Source organism: Lampetra planeri, chromosome 15, assembly GCF_965212315.1.
Source record: "Lampetra planeri chromosome 15, kcLamPlan1.2.h2, whole genome shotgun sequence".
Lineage (NCBI taxonomy): Eukaryota > Metazoa > Chordata > Hyperoartia > Petromyzontiformes > Petromyzontidae > Lampetra > Lampetra planeri.
In genome coordinates, this window is record NC_136121.1 from 12,650,268 (window position 1) to 12,671,229 (window position 20,962).

Sequence of the window (20,962 nt, forward strand, 5' to 3'; positions counted from 1 at the left end):
AGTAAGATAAAAAAAGTTACATTTTATTTGGATATTTTTAAAATTATTACCGTAGTTTACCTTTCCTGTACTATGCACTCCTGTCGTGTTTTTCCGTTTATTTTTGTAACGTTATGCTGGACCACCTGTGAAAAAAATATCTTTATAGCTCATCGGATTCCTCCAGGACAAACACAATATTCTCATTCTTAAACTCCGGGCCGCGTTTCCCCCACGCACGGCCACGTGGCGGCGCTCGAGCGCGCGCGCGTGACGTCACAGGGGCGATGACGTCACCGCGCGGAACCAGCATGGCCGCCGCCACCCCGCGGTGAGCTGGAGCCGCTCCCGTCCTCCTCCTCCTTCTCCTTCCTCTCCCCATCCTCGTCCCTTTATTTATTCGCCGTTATCGCCAAGGAGCCGCGGCGACACCGACATGGAGAAGAGAAGCCGCTCGGATTCGGACGCCGCGGAGAACGCGCATCACAGGTCCGCCCGCCGTTCCGTCTCCTCCTCCTCCTCCCCGCGTAAATCCCCGCGCAGTCGAGAGCGGCTCGCACCTGTTGCTCAAAGTTTTCTCGCGTCCGCTTCGGCCTCCTTCGTCGGTTGTTTGTTCGGTTGTCATCGTCGTCGTCGTTGCTAATCGTCGCACTCGTTCTCTCGAACGACTTCAAACTCGGTACCTCCCCCCCCCCAACCACCACCACCTCCTTGCGGCCTAAGCGGCGGTGTCGCGCACCGGTCTCGACTAGAATCCCAGGCCGCCTCCGTCGCGTCCCGAGCCCGCAGCGCGGTGACGGCGTGAGCCGTAGGTGCAACGGGGAGGAGGGGAAGTTTCAAAGCGACGGGGGGAGGGGGGGGGTTCGACGTGGTGGTAGGGGTGGTAGGGATGATGGTGGTGATGATGTTGTTGTTGGCGACGAGCAAGGAGGTAGGAGGGTAGAGGCGTGCGCGTGTGTGATGGTGTCCGATGTTGGCAAGGCTTTGCGAGGGCGCGGCGGAATGCACGCACAGAGTCTTGGCAGAGGGACCCGGGGCGTGGATGCGATGCCGTCCCCTGCCCCCCCCAGTGGGCTTCTGACAGCAGAGAGAGAGAAGAGAGGAGAGAGATCGACCCACGGGTGACTCGTTGCGAGCGATGTGTTCACGCACACACCGCACACTCGTGACAACTACTTGGTGGGGTTGGGTGGGGAGCCGCACCGATGTGTTGTCAACTGAGACGAGACGCTGGTTGCGGTTCATCTCCTCAAGCCACTGAAAGTTAGGGTGTTTTTTTCTTCTTCTCCTGCTGTGGGAGATCATTCGGAACCCTTTAAAAATAGCGGCTGCTCTCATGTCCAGCCCCGGAGAGGCAGGAACCCCCCCTCCGCCCGTTGCAAGCCTCGCCCGGGATCGCGGCTGATGCAGAAATCTCCCACGGCCAGCTGATTTACCCCCCTGTTCACAGCAAAGGGAAGTTCTCTCTTAATCGGTAGAGTAATCGATTACTTAATCGGATATCCCTGCGCAAAATGTGACGTTTTAGACTCGTTTCACGGAATGCTCGTCTTCATGAGAGGGCTCTCAGTACGCATGGCGACATCAATGTTGGAGACTGCTTAAGAATCCGATGCCAGCTACTGTCGTTCAAGCGACTTCTTCTTTATAGAAACGAGAAGATTTTGGCCTCTACGGGACGTCATCTTCTATAGGTAATGTGGAGGCGAGTTAGAAATGAATAAGAACATTCAGGAGTATTTATTTCTATAAAAACAACGTATTGACCATTATTGATGCTATAACATGTTATAAAACAGTTGCCCCTAGTCCTCCATAGGCCACGAGTGTTAAGTGTGAAATAGAGTACTGAGGTACTGAAGATAACACATTTTATTGACACAAAGCATTTTTTGTAAAATTACAATAACTGTTTATGTATTACCTTTTCGTTCCTCTGCTAAAGTGGCTTTACCTGAAAGAAAATCACTGGCCGTTGTTCAGATGTGTTGAGTCGTGTTCTAAGACGGGGTCGTTTATGAAGTTTGTCTTAAATCGATGAGTTGGTGAACTTAATAGACGTCCTAAACGTGTGTCGCCAATCTGACTTATCTTAAACCGAATGTAATATTTAACACTTGTTTTAATGTACATTTTTACTGACGTTTAGACCTCTCCAAAAGCAACGTGTCATTGCATCTCAATGTTTCACAAATGTTATGAGATGCAAAAAATGGGCTTTAAAAAAATTCTGGGCACAGGAACAAACTGGCACTTGCTCTTTATAATGAGATATAATATGAGATGATGATGATTGTGTGACGCTTGTGTATGGTAGTAGTAGTACTGTATATAGTAGGCTGGTGTGTCATGAGCGAAATATCAGAGATATTTAGCCCCCCCCCCATCCGCCACCGCTCTGAACTAATTCTAGACATGTCGAATCAGGTATAAATACGGCACTATTTACAAGTGTAAATACACAAGCATAGATCATCTAAAGTAGTTACCATCTCGCTACCGTGGTGCCCCACGATGTAACATCATGCCATGCTCGATGCTGAAGACCACGGAACGACTTGTACGTTTAATTCAGGTGCCCCAAAGCCTGACATTTATATTGCGGTTGTGAGATATGAGAAACACGACTGATTGTTGCAGGATTATAAATGCGAAACCGCGCCCATGAGGAATGTTCTGAAGGTACATTAAAGTCCGCTTTATAGTGTAATGCCGCAGTGAGTAAGAGCGACTCCACCCTTGGTTATATCCGTGGTTGGTTGCATAAAACAACTTAATTGCTTCCCTTTATTTTGCTTTCCATGGCAAATCAAGGCAGCATTTCAGTTATGCTTTTTTTGCCCAGTTGGCCAGTGCTTTCGTAAGTAAACTTTAACCCCCACCCCTCCCTATAAGTCACGAAAGTATTTACAGATCTCCCTTGGTAAAACATAAATAGATGGGTCAGCAATAAAAAAAAATGAGTCGTGCATCAGACGTGTGCTCGTGTATGTAAGCATCACCTAAATTTAACATAGGTATGTTAGTTAATACAGGATGTAACATTTACTGTTTGCATGAACTATGTTAAACTTCTTTCGCACCGTACGTAGCCAACCGTTTCAATCGGAGGTGCCGGGGAAGGAGAACAGACCAGGCACCAAAAGCAGTTTTAAAGAAATAATTTCGCTTACTGTGTACAGGGACGGTGCTTTATATAGGCATGCAATGCGCTTTGTACAGTATTAAGGTTGTGCATTACAATGTAACCTGATCGAAAAGGTGGTGAGCCATTTAAACTGATGTCATTGCCGCAAGGGAAATGTTTCACTTCATGATGATGCATACTTATTGTATTGCACTGTAGTAAGAATATTCTGGTATGGTATGTAATTATTGGGCATACAAAATAATGCATTGTTTTCATCCTTAACTTAATTTTCAAACATTTTTCAATCCACTGGTGTATAGGGTAAATGTCTCCGCATGCCATATCGGTCTCGGGGCTTGTTTGACCATACTTCACTGTGTTGGTTTCTTGCGTGTTGGTGTAGCAGAGGGGGTAGTCCCCAGGACCAGTTTAGATACTTCAATGATGCCAGGATTCAAACGTCTTCGCCAGGTTTAGAGTGCAATGTTGTGAACCACTGATCCGCAATTCCATTCAAGTCAGCATTTGTAACGTGTGTATATGTCACACACACACGTGTTTTCATCGGCGTAGACAACATAAATACCTATCTTTACTTGACATTAACTTTTTGTCGCAGTAATAATGTAACGCAGTTTGGGGTTATGACACTGATAAAATGTCAGAAACATGTTGAACCAAACAGGATTTCATGAGAATTGGAAAAGGAGTGAGTGGCAGGATTACTTAAAACAACAAGAGCGTCTTGAAATGGCATGCCTTTTATTCAAAACCTACCAACGCTTAGAAAAAGGTATGCTTCCTTTAAGGATAGTGTAGTGGTCCCAGTTAAATATTACAAGCACAATAATACCCTGCCGAGAAAGGAGGCGTGTTTTGTGCCCTTTGGACTTTGCAAATGGGGTTGAAAGGCATTCATTAAATGAATGTCTTAATACTTTACTAAGGAATTTTGTCAGGATGTAGAACGAATGGGCCTCTATGAATCATTAATGCACTGTAATGCATTGTGTTCTGTCTTGGAGCAAGTGAGAATCAGGAAAGTTTGAGTGTTTACACTGGAGATAGTGTTCATTTAAACATGTGACTGGATAATTATTTGTGTCATCTGTCACTACCTCTGAGGCAAGGAGAGATTGCTTTCTAACTGGTGATTTTCGTGATGCCTGACTGAGCAAAATTGTCTAAGTGATTAGGCTTAGTGTTTTTACGAGACTAGGTTGAGATGGAGTATTGGCAGTAGAATTAAAGTGCTTTTTCTACTTGTTTGTAAGCGTTTGCTCAGTGGTTTTAGAAGATGTGCACTGCATTTAGAATGTCCTGTCATGTTAAATTTAGCTGTTTGTCAACTGCTGTAAAGGTACATAGAAATTCGTATTCATTTTACGAACTTGTTCTGCTGAATTTAATTAGAAATTATCGGAGTAAAAATGTTACTGCAATAGTATATGCAACTCATTATTATTTACAAATAACAAAGTTTAGAAGACTGAATTGGAAGTGTTTTACAAGCATATGTTGGGGTTTCGGTCTTTATTTATATGTTAGACTAGCTTTACTACCCGGATTCGCCCGGGACTTGGATTCACCACGCCCGGCCGCCTTTGTCTCCCCAGTGGCGATGTTCACACACCACACCAATTACTCATTTGAGGCTGAGTCGACCTAGAGGAGGCCCAGGACCAGTTCAAATAATCTTCACCGGTGGTGGCCGTGAGCGGGAATCGAACTCGGGTCGCCTGGTTCGTAGCGCAGCGCGCTACCCACTACACTACCGCTCCCCCCACACACAAATGAGTGCGCGTCCATAGGTACACACACACGCGCTTGCTGCAGACACACACAACTTTTAGGGTGCGTACGGCAGTAAACGACTCAAATAATAAACTAATGCTGCGCGAAGAACGCCTTAGACCTGCAACACATTTGTATTTCACTTTACCCGCGGAGGGTTGGGGGGAGGTGACATCAGCAGACACACTCCGTTCCGCTTCCACATACGGGTCACATGACAGATGTGACGTCACAGCTCATCAAAATACAAAAGTGTATTTTTTTGATCATTTTTGCATGGTGTACAGTCTGGAAAGTACCCACATGGCAAATTTAAAGTTTGTTGCATGTCGGGAAGTACGCTAAACATTTTGAACAGACACACATTTCCACAAATTTCCCTTTTATATCTATAGATAATGACATATTACATGATTTTTCAAGGAAACGGGTGTATTCCTGCATGTGAGACTTGTGATAGGTGGCATATATCGATTCCAAATGTATGACAGATTTGAGAAGTGTTCAAATGTAAATGTGATTGTCATCTACAAATGCATTGGTGTAAACAGGTAGCATTTTTATTTTTGAACAGCTGGTGGCATTAAGATTGTGTGATGATTTCTGAGGACGTAGCTTATTCAGATTAGTACTTATGATTAGCGCTTTGCCAAAACAGCACACACCACGCGTCTATTTTGGGTCTCTGCTTGGCTCCATTGCCAGCCAGTTGAGGTACAGTAGACTGATGTGGGCATAATACCCAAAAGATTGGCTACGTATGGTGCAAAATAAGTTCTACATACATGCAATAATAACGCACCCTACATCGTTGAACAATATTTATTTTATATTTAAAAATACAACAATCCAACATACGTTTTAACCTGTGTTAAAATGAGATCATTGCTTTGTTTTTATAACACATACCACGTTACCCTGTAAGGTGATGACAAATTTGCGATGTTAGTGTTCGTGGTTTTATAGAATGTGCCATCAGCTATACCTTTGACAATTGCCTGGAATGTACCTGATCTAGTTAGATCTTGGCAGTAAGATTGAGCCTCTCTTGTGCTTGGATTGGTTGATCAATATGCATCGCAGGTGGTTGTAGACTGGTGAGCAGCAGAGGGTAAGTGCAGCGAAGCCTAATGTTGTATTGTAGTTCTTTGCTTTCCGTGTCTGCTCCACGCCATCACCAACTCGCACTATATAGCATGGTGAAATGCGGTCATATAGCTCCCACGACATGCACAGCACGAGGAGACCCTCATCCACCAGTGGATTAACAAAGTGATGTACACGATCGTGGGTTTGTGGAAATATATCATCAGCGTCAGAATACGGAAACGAAATCTGTAAAACAGCGTGGTAATGATTACTGCTATCTTTGTTCTACGTGAGTCAAGCTATCATTCATGTATGCATGCATGTATGCGTGTGTAACTCTTGTTGCCTGCTGTAGCATGAGTGCCTTTTCATCGACCCAGTCAGAGAGGCCACATCGGGGCAGCGCCTCCTCCGGGTCTGGAGAAAGCCACTCGTCAGACGGCAAAGTAAGTGCCGCCGCCAGCCACGGTCACAAAACCGCAACCATCTAAAATCTTTGAACGCTCTGTATCATGTACCATCTGTTGAGCACTGTCAGAATGACAATTTGACTTTGATTCGTAACGTTAGTTTCACCAATTTTCCCAAGTACTGAATTTATGTTTTTGCCATAAACTTGAGTTTACCGTAACCGACTTGAGAAACTGTAGATAATGTAATTTTCACTGCCATTCAATGCGCTTGATGTGAGTATTTCCAGCTCTGCAAGCAATATGTTTCGGCAGCTCATTCCAGACAACTAAGGAAGAACATATTTTATTTTTTTGTTTATCTCTTGAATACAGTTCTTGGATGTAGAGTACTTATTCCAATAAGTCAAGATGCGAATAACTTTGTTAAGCATCATAATTAATCTTTTCCCACTAAAAGCAATTTGTGAATGCCACTAATTCCATAGTCCTCTAAGAATCATTTCTGCTTTTATAATCTGTATTACTCTTATGTCTATGAGCACAACCTTTAATTTCTCACCATCAGTTCAAACGTATGGTCAATGATGCAATAATTTAGAATACAGATATTTTATTGTGAAGACAACTATGTCGTGGAATACACTTTTGAAATGTGTTAACTAAAATATGAAGTTATGATAAAAGTATTTTTTTATTTTAAATATACAATTTAGCCTCATTCACCCCAAAAATTATGCGTAGCACATTGCATCAGATTTTTTTTCAAATTATTGTATTTCTCTATATATTTAGTAATGATTCTTCATTTGTTTTACAACTTTGCAAGTCTGAAATTATATCTATTAAATCCAGATTTTTTTTTTTCTATATGCATATTACTGTACCGACATTTCTATTTAATTTCATTCTATTTGATATTGGTGTAAAAACAACACAGTTTTCCTAAAAAGATTAACTGGTGCCTCTGTGGCAAGGATCCAAGTGTTTTTAGGATTTTTACACAGGAACCCAATTCGTGCGTCGTCTGCAATGTTACGTTACTGTCTGGGTGTCTGTGGCTAGTCCTCAACTTCCCCGAGTTTTGCACGACTTGCTTGGGCACGTCAATGAATGAATGCAGTGTGGCCGTGTTTGCTATTTTCGGCACAAAGCAACAGCATAAATAGCCCCCATGGCCTTTGGAAGATCAGCTGTTTTAATAACTTTATAAAAAAAAAACTCGACACGTTCGTCAGTAACACTGCCGTTTAAAGTAAAACATAACATAGGTGACATTGTGGGCAATGTCCCTTCTTCATAGCACAAACACAACAATATGACGGTGTTACTTTTATTATTGCTAGAGATGGCAGTGATTTTGGGAGGCCTTCATAGAGAAGTGGATTGACCATGGTTGTTAACAATCGCGTAACAAAAAGTGTTTGAGAAGCGTTTCCTCTTGCAATGTGTGCGTGCCCTTTATAAATGTCTTCATACTTAAAGGTTTGGTTTCCAGACAGAGTTCTGTGTTTTCGAGCATGCAGATACAGTATATAGGGTCTATGAATATATATGTCAAAGGCTTATCAACACCGGACATGAAACATATGGTGTGTTTATACATTTTTGTATGTGAACGAGCTTGAAGTTTTTAACAGCGCTATCAGGTTTTTTTTTTCGTGAAAACCCACCATATAACCCTGGGTTTGTCTGCGCTTTCGCAAATATTTGCTCGGGCAAATGTGCCACATACTTTAATTACCATTTTATGCTTTTTTTCGTTTAAGTTTAAATGTATTTTTTTATTTTCTCACATATACTTCGTGGTGGAATTGGAGCCAAACAAAGTTCAGGCTAAAAGCAGGGTTTTAATGTTCAGGTGTGCCGAATTAGTTTGGATGATTCTGACAGGGCTGGTCCGCATGGCGTCGGTATTTTGGCCCCACTTCCACCGCTGTTTACGCATTTCATTAACTTGTACGTATTGTTATTATTATGCTTTTGCTTTAAACTTGCTTCATTATGATTTCTGCCAATGATAAAAATCATAATTCAAATCATCAGGCCGGTTTTATAATTATTCGAGAGTGATATGTGTTAACCTATGACCGAATTGCCCAGAATGCAGCGTTGAACCTGGATTGCGGTTGGATGGGCAACGGCTATGCTGTCAACAGCGGATTGTGCCACAAACTCCATTGTTGTACTGGACAACAATGGAGTGCTCCCCGCCTTCACCAACTCACACTGACTAGTGTGGGTTGGCGGAGGCTGACCAGTGTGGTGAAGTAGGGTCAAATAATCTCATGACCATCACCAATCGGCAGTGGCTTGACAAAAGACTGTCTGTGTTACATGAGTCCAGTTGCTTCAAGAATTTATGACCCGGAGCTTGTCTTTTTAAAGTTATTGGGTTGCACATTGTAATAACCGAGAAAACTTGTACTGCTTTATTAAACCCACCATTCATAAATAAAATTTAGTGAGGCATTGGTTATTCTTGTGCCTCATATAAAGAAGGGCCCTATGTTCGATTCCCAATTCGGGTGCCTTTTCTTTGTGGAGTTGATCTTCTCCGTTCTGCATGGGTTTCCTCCGGGGGTTCGCTTTGTTTCTTCCTAGAGCTAACAAAAATTAATACAATGCAACTGCTATTGGCCAAACATGGCAATGCTAAACGTTGTTCCTTCAAATGTACTTGAGCCTGCACACGGCAACATCGCTGCCACCTCCTTGCAATAAAACTTTGCGGGACCCTCCTGGAGACTCGGTGAGGCGTTCCTTCGTGAACAATAATAATAACAACAACAATCAAGGAGACTTGTTAATGATAAGGGCTGGGACAGTGGCTTGATTTTTATTCTCCACGTTAGCTGTTTGTTTTTGCTCATCCCCCGCTTTAATCCTGTACCCTTACTCCCTTGACCTCTGACCCTTCCCCATGGCTCCCCTGCTTCTGGTGTCCCAGATGAGACCCCCTCCTCGGGGACACGTCCGCTGGCATTCGATCGCGACTCCGGGCCTAGCCACACTCACCGCTCACTCCACTCACATACAGGTTTACAATCAGGGATTTGTCAAATCTATCCTCGTACCTTTCATTTTTTCCGCCAGCCTTCTGTTGCTTTACTTTTGCTTCCGCTTCGCAAAGTCAAACTGCAGTTTTATTTTATGCATGCGCTTAAATCCTTGCCTAAGCTGTTGCTGTTAACCTCAAGTCATAGTTATACAACAAAAATGAACCTACGCCAATGATTTCTAGTAGTAGTTTATGAAAGTGGTGTGCACAGGAAATTACAAGTCGTGTACTTCTGTCTGCTTTTGCACCCTTGTTTCTTACTGTCTTAAGGTTAATCGAATATATAAATATGTTTCACCGTGTACAATTTTGAGTGTTTAAAAATGTATATTTACTAATAAAACATTTTAAAGATTTTATGTGATGAACATGAAAAGTTGCGTTCAGTTTTGTGCGACGATTGCATCATTATTAACATGTTGCCGGCTTGTTGCGTGTTTACGTACGCAGCCGTTTGGTGACGGCAGTTGGGGCTCTATCACCAAAGACATGCCCCTGCTACCTGGAGAATCTGTAAAGGCTGAAGGTGACCGAATGTGTTATGTGTTGCATACTGGAAATGTACATCTTTGCAGCTAACCACACACTGGAGTTGTACTTCCTTGGGAGGCAAAAACACGCGTTGTACGAACAAGAAAGACAGGTTTTGTTGTTGAAATGATTAGCATTCTTTCAAAAGTTGGAAGACGTTCCCACGTTAATTTTTTTGGTGCATTTCAATTAATGGCCATTATGTGATTGCTCCTGCCGTCATTGTGTCGTCGTTGGTTTTCTCGCGTCAACGCACCGTTTTTGCCAGAGCCGGGTGTGACCTACCTCTGTCCTTACGCTGGCAAACTGCGCGGGACACTCGTCATCACCAGCTACAGGCTCTACTTCCAGAGTAAAGAGCGGGTGAGAGAGAGAGAGAGTGACTCTTTCCTGCACACACGCAAGCCTACATTTTCAGCGTCGCGTATCTGACTCGCTGGGGACTGAGGTTTGGGCAGATATATGTGAAGGCCAGGTATGTTAACGTCTATATAAAATACCAGTTGCACGACTACTATTTTTGTATTGCCAGGTAAGGTCCACTGAGCTATATCTAGCTCGTTTTCATAAACGACCTGGCCACTAATGAAGTGGCTTATGTGGAAATTTATCCCGGCCAAATACTCAAAACGCATGTTTATAGATGTGGAGGGAAAAACCGGAGTGCCTGGGGGAAAATGCATGGGACCACAGAGAGAGAGAGACACGCAAACTCAATATACAGCAGGCGTCAGGGTCGGGATTGGACCCACGACCTCCTGCATGCCAGGCGAGGTAGTTAACATCTCGCCTGTGCAGCGTCCTACGTGTGCACAAATAGGTTGCTGGTGAAAAATGTATCAAATCTGCTTTAAATATAGGGCCACGCATCGCTATACTTTTAGAAGTAAGTTAATTCACGCGAGATTAAGATTACAATACTTTGTGAAAACATCAATAGAAAATGACAGTTGCACAAATGACAGCACAATGAATGCACTGGTATTGGTCCATTCATTGGTTTGAGCAGATATTTACATGCTGTATTGCAATCATTGTTCTTATCAGAATTGTTTCAATTTATTGGTGTCACCAGTCGTGATATATATAGAGGCCTAATTTTTTTTTTTATATAGAAACGTGCCAAAGATGTCAAAGGTTTTGTCAAAATGATGTAAAACTTTAAATGCATGTTTTTTATGTATGGATCGGCACACAACAACCCTGTGAAGATTTATATGTGAAACTCACAAGCAGCTCATTCTTTGCGCATATCTCAGGGGTCTTTTATAACCTGTAGAGCTCAAACACTTTCATTCTAAATCGACGATGCATATTGCAGTGTCTGGATAAAATATGCCTGCATTCTTATGCTGATATTTGGCAAAAATGGCCATACCTTCTGCAGGAAATTCTCATGTGAAAGAGTTGTTGAACTGAGAGGGTGTTTTTTTATAGGATCAACAGGGTGCGATTTTTCCATTTAAGTTTTCAGGAAATGCCATGGGCAGCCACTTGCCATGTGCAGCGTGAGGCCACCCACCCTCATCACTTGCCGTTTATGGCTTCAATGTATACACTCCGTTGGGCAGAATGAATGTTTTCGGTCGGTAAAACCAGGTGATTCTGGGTTGACGTGAGTGTGCGTACACATTCATTCAGGTGGAGGAAGGCTCCCCATTCACCCTGGATGTTCCGCTGGGGGTGGTGAACCGCGTAGAGAAGGCCGGGGGGGCTTCGAGTCGAGGAGAGGATGCCTACCGCTTGGAGGTTACGTGCAAGGTATTGCACACCAAATGCTTGTCTCGGCAGTGATCTGTGGATATTTATTTGTCCCGTGACCTGGCCTGACCTGGCCCGACTTAGACCTGCGAGTACCTCACCTGAATCCGTCACTCGTTTCAGCGCCGTCATCTAACCCGCGACCTGCTTTAGTTTTATTACTTTTTCTTTTACCAGGTAAGGCCCACTGAGCTATAAAGTTATTTTTCAGAAGCGACCTGGCCAGTGGCTTATCATGTGGAAATGTATAGCAGCCTAATACTCTTAAATGCATGTATCTAAATGTGGAGAAAAAACCAGAGAAATCCATACCATGGGCAGAACATGCCAACTCCAAATATAACAGGTGTCGGGATCGAACCCACGAACTCCTGTATACCAGGCGAGGTAGTTAACATCTCGGCAACGTGGTTCCAAATTCGACCTTCAACTTGACCGGAATCCACCAATTTGTTTCAATTTCTATGTTTGTTTGGATGTTATGTGATTCCAACAGTGTTAAAGCACTAACTTCCACTAAATCTAAAGGGCCTCTGCTCCTCAGTACGAATTGCTTAAACATCTAACCACACATGGGACACATTACTTATTATACTAATAGTACGTACTACATCGTGACTGTTACGTAGCAATGAGTGTAAACAGTAGCTTTTTTTGTGAAAATTTAAATGAAAATATACCGGTTTCAATTTATTTTTGTCAAAATCTGATTTACCGTCATAGTTTTTGTTCTCCACATGATATAAACCCCACTCTACAATGTGTGTTTACCGCATTAGTAGACTATTAAAAATGTATAGAAATTTATCATGATTGGTCATCCCGCGGGTGACATGCGATTAACTCTTTCTCGTTCTGATAATGGAACCAGAATAAAATAAAAAATAACTTTATCGATACCAAGGCTCTTACAAGGCCATGCGGGGAGGCGTGTGGCATAGTTTGGCCCCAGCTATCATCCGGTGCGGGCGTGTGACTACGGCTCTTTGCGGCGAGTACGGTGTCTTTAAAAACGACGGCATTACTCCTCAGTACAATTAACGTTGAGCCGCTTGTGCGTTCCGAGATTTGGCGGTAAACGGGACGTCCCACCCTGCAACTTGCAGACGTCTCAGAACGGGAAAAGGTTCACGTGACCCGACCTGAGCCCTGACTGCTCGCCCTAACAGCGGTTGCATTCCAACCCCCTTTGCGGGTGTCCCGTGGGTACCAAGCCACGATGCAGGACTTGAAGTACAGTATTGGAAGGTAGCCATGGAGGTGCATTCAGACTGGCAAGTATAAAGTCCATGGGATGAAAGAATGTCGTTGGAATGAGTTCATTGCATGAATGATGCTCCCCAACCCCACTACTTTGTGAAGCACAGTCATGCTTCACTGCCTAGCAAAGGAAAAATGTGTTCCCGACTTATTTTTGTAAAGGCCCGATTGTGGAAATGGTTGCGTTACGCCCACGCAAGGCGTAGCATGGCTTTAATATTGAGCTGTGACATTCCGGTTAAAGTTGTGTGTTCGCATTTGGCTCGGTATACTTGCTACACATCCAACAAAAAAACAATATTTTTTCAGTTTCCCTGTGAGCATGTAGATTACACTTCAGATGCAACAAACAAAACCCTAATAAAAATAGAATAAAAATTTGGAGATAAGTGCGATGAAATGTGGTGTCCTTCCAAACCTAAACCCTACTATTAAGGGCAGGAATCTCGAGTAATGATCATGCGTACATCTACAGCTCTCCTGCCAATCTACTTCTGGATTAGGGCCTCACCACGCCACGTGGACTTTGGGGGTTATCTGATCGTACTTCACCACGCTGGTCAGTGTGAGTTGGTGAAGATGCGGAGCATAAAAAACACTGGTCAACACACTTTTTCTGGCATAAGGTATTCCAACGGTTTTAAGGTAATTTTGGGGTGCTGTCTATCACATCAGGTTTTTGAGATATCAAATATTGCATTTTTAATAAAAACTGCAGAAGAAAAATATTAAATAAATGTGGATATCTACATAAACTGATATTATAAACACACTATCCTAAAAATACAGCACCATATTTTAACACTAAAGCAGTCACTGACTTGCAACAACTTGCAATCATAAGTGACAGAGTTAATTTCGGGTAAAATCAATGAAAATGGGGTATGCCGATAGCATAAAATGAGATGTGATAGAGCAAATCTGAGATCAGATTTGGAATCAGCACCCTGAAATTAGTCTAAAACAGCTGCAAAAGTCCAGGCCAGAAATGAACGGTTTTTTTTTTGTTGACCAGTGACATCAGTACAGCAATGATTTTGCTACACTGTCCCCTGCTGGCAATGCAGCTACGCAGCAGCCCACAGCACCCATTTTGTGCGTGGCGGTCGTCCATCCAAGCACTGTTGAGGCTCAATCCTTGCTTCTTGAGATTTGATCACTCCTGGCTGTCGTGTGTAACGATTTGTTTGTTTGTTGTTAAACTAATTTCTTTATAACTGCTTTTTGTGTTCAGTTTATTGTCCTTCCCCCCGCACCTCCGATTAGCACGGTTGGGGGGCTACGTGCTGTGCGAAAGAAAGTCAACATAATGCATACGTAGGAATTGCTCGTCGCGGCGTTTCCTTATGACTTGCTTGGGCCCTTTGTTCACCGTTTAACCTGACCTCGTGCCCTTCTTTTCTCACCCACAGGACCTGAGGAACCTGCGCTTTGCACACAGGCAGGAAGGCCACTCTCGCCGCAAGGTGTTTGACACGCTCGTCAAGTTCGCGTTTCCCCTCTCGCATGGCCTGGTGCGTACCACTGCATTTCGACATATCCGCACTGGCTTGTGCAGTACATATCTGGTTGGAGTGCGTTATTGTTGACGTTTTATTGCCGTACTCTGGATCCATTTTATTGCGTGTGATCGGTCTCTTCATAGTGTTCCTACACAAGTCTAAATTTGGCTGTATTTATTTAAAGAAGATTTTGTATTCGGCTTTACTAGTTCAAGTGCATTTATTAGGTATAGCCCTGTGAGCCATTCGGCTCTTGAATCGGGTGCAACTGCAACAAACAAAAAACAAAAACATGAACAAAAAACTCTTAAAGAATAAATAAGCTGATTGAATAGGGCAAAAGTGCCCTATGTGTGCTGCTTGTTTGCACATAGATACGATAAAGCTCACCGTTTGTGTTTGCTTCGATTTTTAGTCGCCTCATTGCTGTGTTTTGTTTTAGGTATTGTGGTGATCCAGGGCACTCTTGTAAATGAGACTTATCCTGGTCTGTTGAGTTCTTACCTGGTTAAATCAAATAAACCTAAGTGCAAGCCAGCTGTAAACCTTAATGGCACCTTGATAAGTCGCATTAATGAGTTTCAAGAGATAGTGGAAATTTTCACTAGGTCCATGTATTGATTTGTTGAATTCCAATGTGTAAAGTAAAGAACACCGTGAGGCCATTGTTTAACAAGAAAACCGAAATAGTTTAACACGTAGGCTTTCGCGACCAATACGCGATTTAACCCAAAAAACCTCTATTATGGAAAACCGAAATAAGTAAAATTGTGAAAGTCATCATTCCTGTTCTGTTTCCGGAGTTGTTTTGTACTTCTGCCAACAAAGCTTCTGTTTTGTTGAGCTGCTAACGCTTCTGTAGGAGTTATCATTTCACACGGGACATTCAAGCGGGGTATGGTTTAAGTAAATGTATTGCAACCATTTGTTGGGCTGTGTGGAACATTGCGTTGTGTTAACGTCAAACTGGAACACCACAGGCAGATGTTGGGCCATAGCCAATTTGCAGTCACAAGCCTTAGCTGCCTTTCATGCCTTTGTGGAATGTCCCACATTGGGATCACATTTTGTTCAGATTAAAAGTTTTTTAATGTGAGGTGGTCAACATAACCTATCATAGGTGAAAGGTAAAGTTGCAGCCCTGCAAGTTCCTGTTGAGACCACTGCTCGTGTAACGGGCCCTTCACTGGAGGAAGCTCGAAAGAGAGCCCCTCTTTTAGAGGTGATTTTTGGCATATTTTTCCACGCTGGCCAAACGTCGTGCAAGTGGGTGGAGTGCCCACGCTTCCCCCCCCCCCACCACCACGCCGTTTCTCACCGCGTGCCCACGAATACTGCTGGGTAGAGAGATTGCAGGAGGATTTAAGAAACGTGCCTTTTGGTTTCAGCTTCTGTGCCAGTAGGTTGAACAGGCGACTTCCAGTTTGCAAGTCCGGTGTGCTTGACACTCCACCAGAGCAGCATCCCTGTCAATATGTTACATTGGCAAAAAAAATTACATTGAAAAAAATTATATTATTTTGGTTACATTTAGTGCACACATTTGTACATGAGAGGTTCTCGGTGCATTTTACCTGTTTTTAAATAATGTGCAAATTACTGATGCATTTATTACTTGTGTATCTCTTTGTGTGTTCCAGCGGCTGTTTGCTTTAGATTACAAGGAGCGGTTCCATGAGGATGGCTGGAAGATGTATGACCCCGAAAAGGAGTATCAGCGACTGGTAAGGCAGTACGCAAAGCCTTGCGTTTAGCAGGAAGCAAACAGTGGGGTTTTATTTTGCCCTCATGCTTATCATTGTTATGGAGTTTTCCCAAAGAGTTGTTCCGTTTAAAACAATGTTGAGGAAATGCGGATGTGGTGCGCTACTATTTCGTAAGGCTTTTTTTTCCTCTTTTTCAAAAATACTTCCTGTTTTTGGATGCCATTTGACAAAAAAATAATGGTTGATGTTAGTTAATATCGAAGAAGGAAAATGTCGTGCTCATGCCACTGCTGGTGGAAAAGTCTCCACTAAAGGGAGCTTGAGAGTGGCCCCAACTAGAAGGTGTTTGGCCTCCTCTTCCGTTGGGGTTGGACGTCTTGGTAGAGGCGTGAGAGCACTCTCAAATGACCCCAACGCACGTGACCTGCCTATCGACTCAATTTCTAAAATGTTGGCGTAAAAATTCTCGATGTACTACAGTGCATTATTGTATTGATGTTATGGGTTTTTTTGCTGGCTTGGCAAATCAGCAGTTACTTTTTAAACAGCTACTGCCTTAGGTATGAGCACAGTGCCAGCATTTTTGCAAGCCAAATCTTGTTTTGTGGTTCCCGTAAAAAAATATATTGTATGAAGGCACAAGGCTTTACACCACACACAGCCTATCAAGAACAAACACAAACGCTCAATGGTCGATTGTCCCTTCCCTCATGTGGAGTTGTGAAAATAGGAAACTGATGTGAATTGTTTTGGCACACCTTTTAGTTTACTTCATTACATAAGCTGAGTTTTTAGAATATTTTTTCCTAGTTGTGATGTTGTTTCAAGTAAATATTTGTTGAGTTTACGTTCATGTATACCAGTTGCAAAATACCAGTTTATAATATAAAATACAGGCTTTTAATGCAATTTTGTGTGTTTTGTTTCATTTTATAATTTCATTTCTTTTTTGTCTTTGTACAGTTTTGTTCACTATTAGCACAAATATCACATCATGATGATCATCACCCCACTTCACTGTCCAGTGGACCTTGAACGTTAGCTGACTATTTGCATATAATGTGCATACATTTTAAATAATCTTGAACGCATGTCAATAATGATTACATTCATCATTAGATTCCTATTTATGACTGCATGCAGTGATGACAAACTACAGGGAGTGGTTTGCACGGTGCGTCCTGTTTTGCGCACTTGCGGGGTACGCGCCCCTGCACGCCGTGGTTGATACCGAGGTCGGTTTAGAATGTGCGCGTGTGTCTGGGTGGTGGGAGAGCGGTGGTGCAGCGGTTTTAGTGCGCCGCACTACGAACCTGACAACCCGAGTTTGATTCCCGCTCACGGCCACCAACACCACGATTATCTGAACCGATCCTGGGCCTCCCCTATGTCGACTCAGCCTCAAATCAGTACCTGGTGCGGTGTGTAAATGTGTTGCCACTAGGAAGACAAAGGCGGCCGGTGTTGACTACCCACACCGTTCCGGCCTTCATAGGTGTTCACTAACAGCACTTGCCCCAAAAGTATGTTAAGGCTATTCGGGGGTATCTTTGCCTTTGTCTGTGTCCAGGTAGGGAGCATGGACAACCCACCATGGAAAATATCGAAGCTGAATGAATCGTACGAGCTGTGCGACACCTATCCGACGGTGCTGGTGGTGCCGCGCAGTGCGACGGATGACGACCTGCGACGCACTGCGGCCTTCCGCTCACGGGGACGGCTGCCCGTGAGTCCCAGGAAGCCTACGATGCTGGGGGTGGCGGGGCGGGGGGTAGTTGTAATACTGATTTCAATACCATTGAGATGATCAACAATTGCCTCTGGGCTCACAGGAAAACACTGTGTATTGGCTTTTGCTCTGAATATCTATGGGACGGACGAGGGTGTAGCGGTGCGATAGTGAGCGTTACACCTCGGTATGAATCTGGAGACCCGAATTTGATTCTCGTCAACAGAAAACGGTAGTGCTGAGTGATTATATAAACCAGTCCTGGCTCCTCTGTTCACCAAGCCGCACTTTTCAGCATCGTGAAGTATGATCAAACAACCTCCATGGCGGACCTGGTGTGGGGAGGCTGTTCATCCAGCAGTGGATTGACTGGATTGACAGAGGGCTGTAATCTATTGGGCAAATGTACACCCGTACCGCATATGATTTGTCCACAAACTGAATATTTTCGATGAGTTACTGGCCGTATAACCTATCAGAAATTCTTCTCAATACTCGCAGTAAGTTGATATTGTTGGTACAGTAATTTGTTTTTCTATCAACATTGCTGCCATGGTGTCATCACTTCGACAGGGGAAGAGCTTGTGTTGCAGCGCCACCTGGTGTCTTTAACATTTTAGGCAATGTGAGGTCAAGTGGCAGTGTGGACACACATCTACTAATTATAGAAATACCGCTCTTCGTCGGCTCATTTTCTGTGTTAGGGCTGGGGAGTTTTTGCCTTCCTGAAGACCAAATATTACTCTCAGATGGCTTTGGCAGGCCACGTTTAAAACACACCTCGTTGGATTTTTACGTCAAATCAACGGGCTTGAAATCTGAAAACCTCCAATGTTGATGAAATTTGATACCCTTGTAGGTAGCATGTAGACGTGAAACGATGAAAAATTGGAGGTTAGAGGGTTAAACGGCTTCCAAATTACAGTTCATTGAAGATATTGGCCAAATTCATGATAATACTGATTCAATAATTGGTTGTTTAAAGCATTCATGGCTGTTATCTCGAGACCATGAAGAGCTCTGCTTGATTTTTTTATTAGCTATGTGGCCCAGGGTAGGGGAATTCTAGTCCCACAGTTGTTTTTATATCCAAGTCGGGTTATGTGGTCTGGGTCAAGGTCACCAAATTTCTGCAAAATAATCATTATATTTTTATGTAAATACTTGTGTTTCTTTACATTGTTTGGAAAGGACTGAAAGAATGCAAACAATGATGTCTTTGTTTTCTCTGTAGTTACAATATAAGGAAGGTATGGCTTGTAACTTTGGACCTCTCGGGAACCAAAAAAGGTCAAATCTTCAATTAATAATCATTTGGAAGCAATTGGAGCCAGTGGCTTAAATTTTAAATTCATCATGTCCCTTAACATAGCCACAACTGTGCCACATTTGTTCTAAATTAGTGGTGGTCACAAAATATATTTCAGAATTTGAGTGATCCGACGTGAAATGTCCCCACTGCAGTGGCCTCTTTCCTAGCATCAGGAATAAATGTTGCCACGTCGAAAATATTCTCCGCAAGTTCCCCATGAGTTGCTGCCAAGATGTTCGCGGTGACGGTACGAGGTCGTGTTACCGTGGGCCGCGTGAGGTTAAAGGTCGCAGGCCATATCTGCCCTCCCCGCCCATAGGGAATGTTCCCCATCCATGGCCTAAGTGGACACAGGTGCACACCGTCGTGTTCGTTTCGCTTTTGCTCGTACGCCGCGTTTTTGCTCTGCCAACAAACGGTGGTGGAGCCGATTTACCCGCTGGGACCAACTTGTGCAGGTGCTGTCATGGCTGCACCCCGGTAACCTGGCTTCGCTCACGCGCTGCAGCCAGCCGCAGGTGGGAGTGAGCGGCAAGCGGAGCCGTGAGGATGAGCGCTACCTGCAGCTGATCATGATGGCGAACACGAGCCAATCACGGAGACTCGCCATCTATGACGCGCGCCCAGGTGTCAATGCAATCGCCAACAAGGTGGGAATTTGCAGAGCTCGTGTGCGGAGCTTATCTTTATAATTTTGCGAGTGAAGTTTTGTTGAGTGGGCGCAAGTGTTTCCGATTCTGCTGTTCTAGACGTGCCATGAAGTAAACTGATGACTATCGTTTGTTTTTATTTTGAAAGTTTTAACTTTGCCAATATGTTGGGATTCAATTTAATACAAAGTGGTCCAAGTTAAGGTCACAGTGTCCCTTTTCTTCGGCAGGCAAAAGGTGGCGGGTATGAGACGGAGGAGGCCTACCCGTTTGCCGAGTTTGTCTTCCTGGACATCCACAACATCCACGTGATGCGGGAGAGCCTGCGCAAGCTCAAGGAACTGGTGTTCCCCACCGTCACTGAGTCGCGCTGGCTTTCCAGTCTGGAGGCCACACATTGGCTCGAGCACATAAAGGTGATTAGGACATCAAAGTTCAATTTTGATTTAAAGCTTTCGTGACTGCAGGGATTCATCTTCTTGGTTCTTTCGGTAAAGTCACGTAGAAGGGAAGTAATAAAATAATAAAAATAAAACATAATAAAATTATTCTCACGACGTTTCGGCCATAACGCAAGCAGCCGTCCTCAGGTGAAAACCAGGTCCGTCGAGGCGACAGAGTCTGCTTGCGTTGTGGCCGAAACGTCGTGAGAATAATTTTATTATGTTTTATTTTTATTATTTTATTACTTCCCTTCTACGTGACTTTACCGAAAGAACCAAGAAGATGACATCAAAGTTCATCAAGTGCCTCCGTGTTAAAACTCATTGATAAGCTATTTTAAATTAATATTGTAAATGCACTCATTTGTGCATTATAATTAATATTAAGCTGTTGTTTGAGAGAAATATATTGGTACAAATTTAATAAATCTCATGGTTTCTTTTTTTTTTAAAGCATTATAGGAGCCAGGGGTGTTCATCCTTTTCAAGCACATGTCACTTTGAGAATCCATTAAATCTCGTCGTGCTAAGTGGGTCCCGTGAAAAACTAGCAAACATAATGTCACGTCAGCGTGAGTGACGCCACGTACCCCTGGCGCTCGCGT

General features: G+C 43.5%; 1 protein-coding gene across 4 annotated transcripts in view; it reads left to right on the top strand.

Moving 5' to 3' along the window:
• The first annotated feature begins 253 nt into the window (after positions 1-253).
• Positions 254-20,962, top strand: part of LOC144722744 (phosphatidylinositol-3,5-bisphosphate 3-phosphatase MTMR2-like) — a 28,891-nt gene continuing 8,182 nt past the window's right edge. The window contains exons 1-11 of one of the 4 annotated variants that reach the window (XM_078601106.1): positions 254-468; positions 6,348-6,438; positions 9,353-9,442; positions 9,914-9,989; positions 10,263-10,357; positions 11,636-11,755; positions 14,428-14,529; positions 16,158-16,241; positions 17,794-17,949; positions 19,723-19,914; positions 20,145-20,330. In XM_078601106.1, coding sequence (XP_078457232.1) covers positions 416-468; positions 6,348-6,438; positions 9,353-9,442; positions 9,914-9,989; positions 10,263-10,357; positions 11,636-11,755; positions 14,428-14,529; positions 16,158-16,241; positions 17,794-17,949; positions 19,723-19,914; positions 20,145-20,330 — 1,245 coding nt within the window. In that variant the 5' untranslated portion in view covers positions 254-415. Of the gene's footprint in view, positions 469-885; positions 1,674-2,971; positions 4,852-6,347; positions 6,439-9,352; positions 9,443-9,913; positions 9,990-10,262; positions 10,358-11,635; positions 11,756-14,427; positions 14,530-16,157; positions 16,242-17,793; positions 17,950-19,722; positions 19,915-20,144; positions 20,331-20,962 lie in introns of those variants that run through there. The other 3 variants (XM_078601107.1, XM_078601108.1, XM_078601109.1) reach the window with 3 other exon arrangements.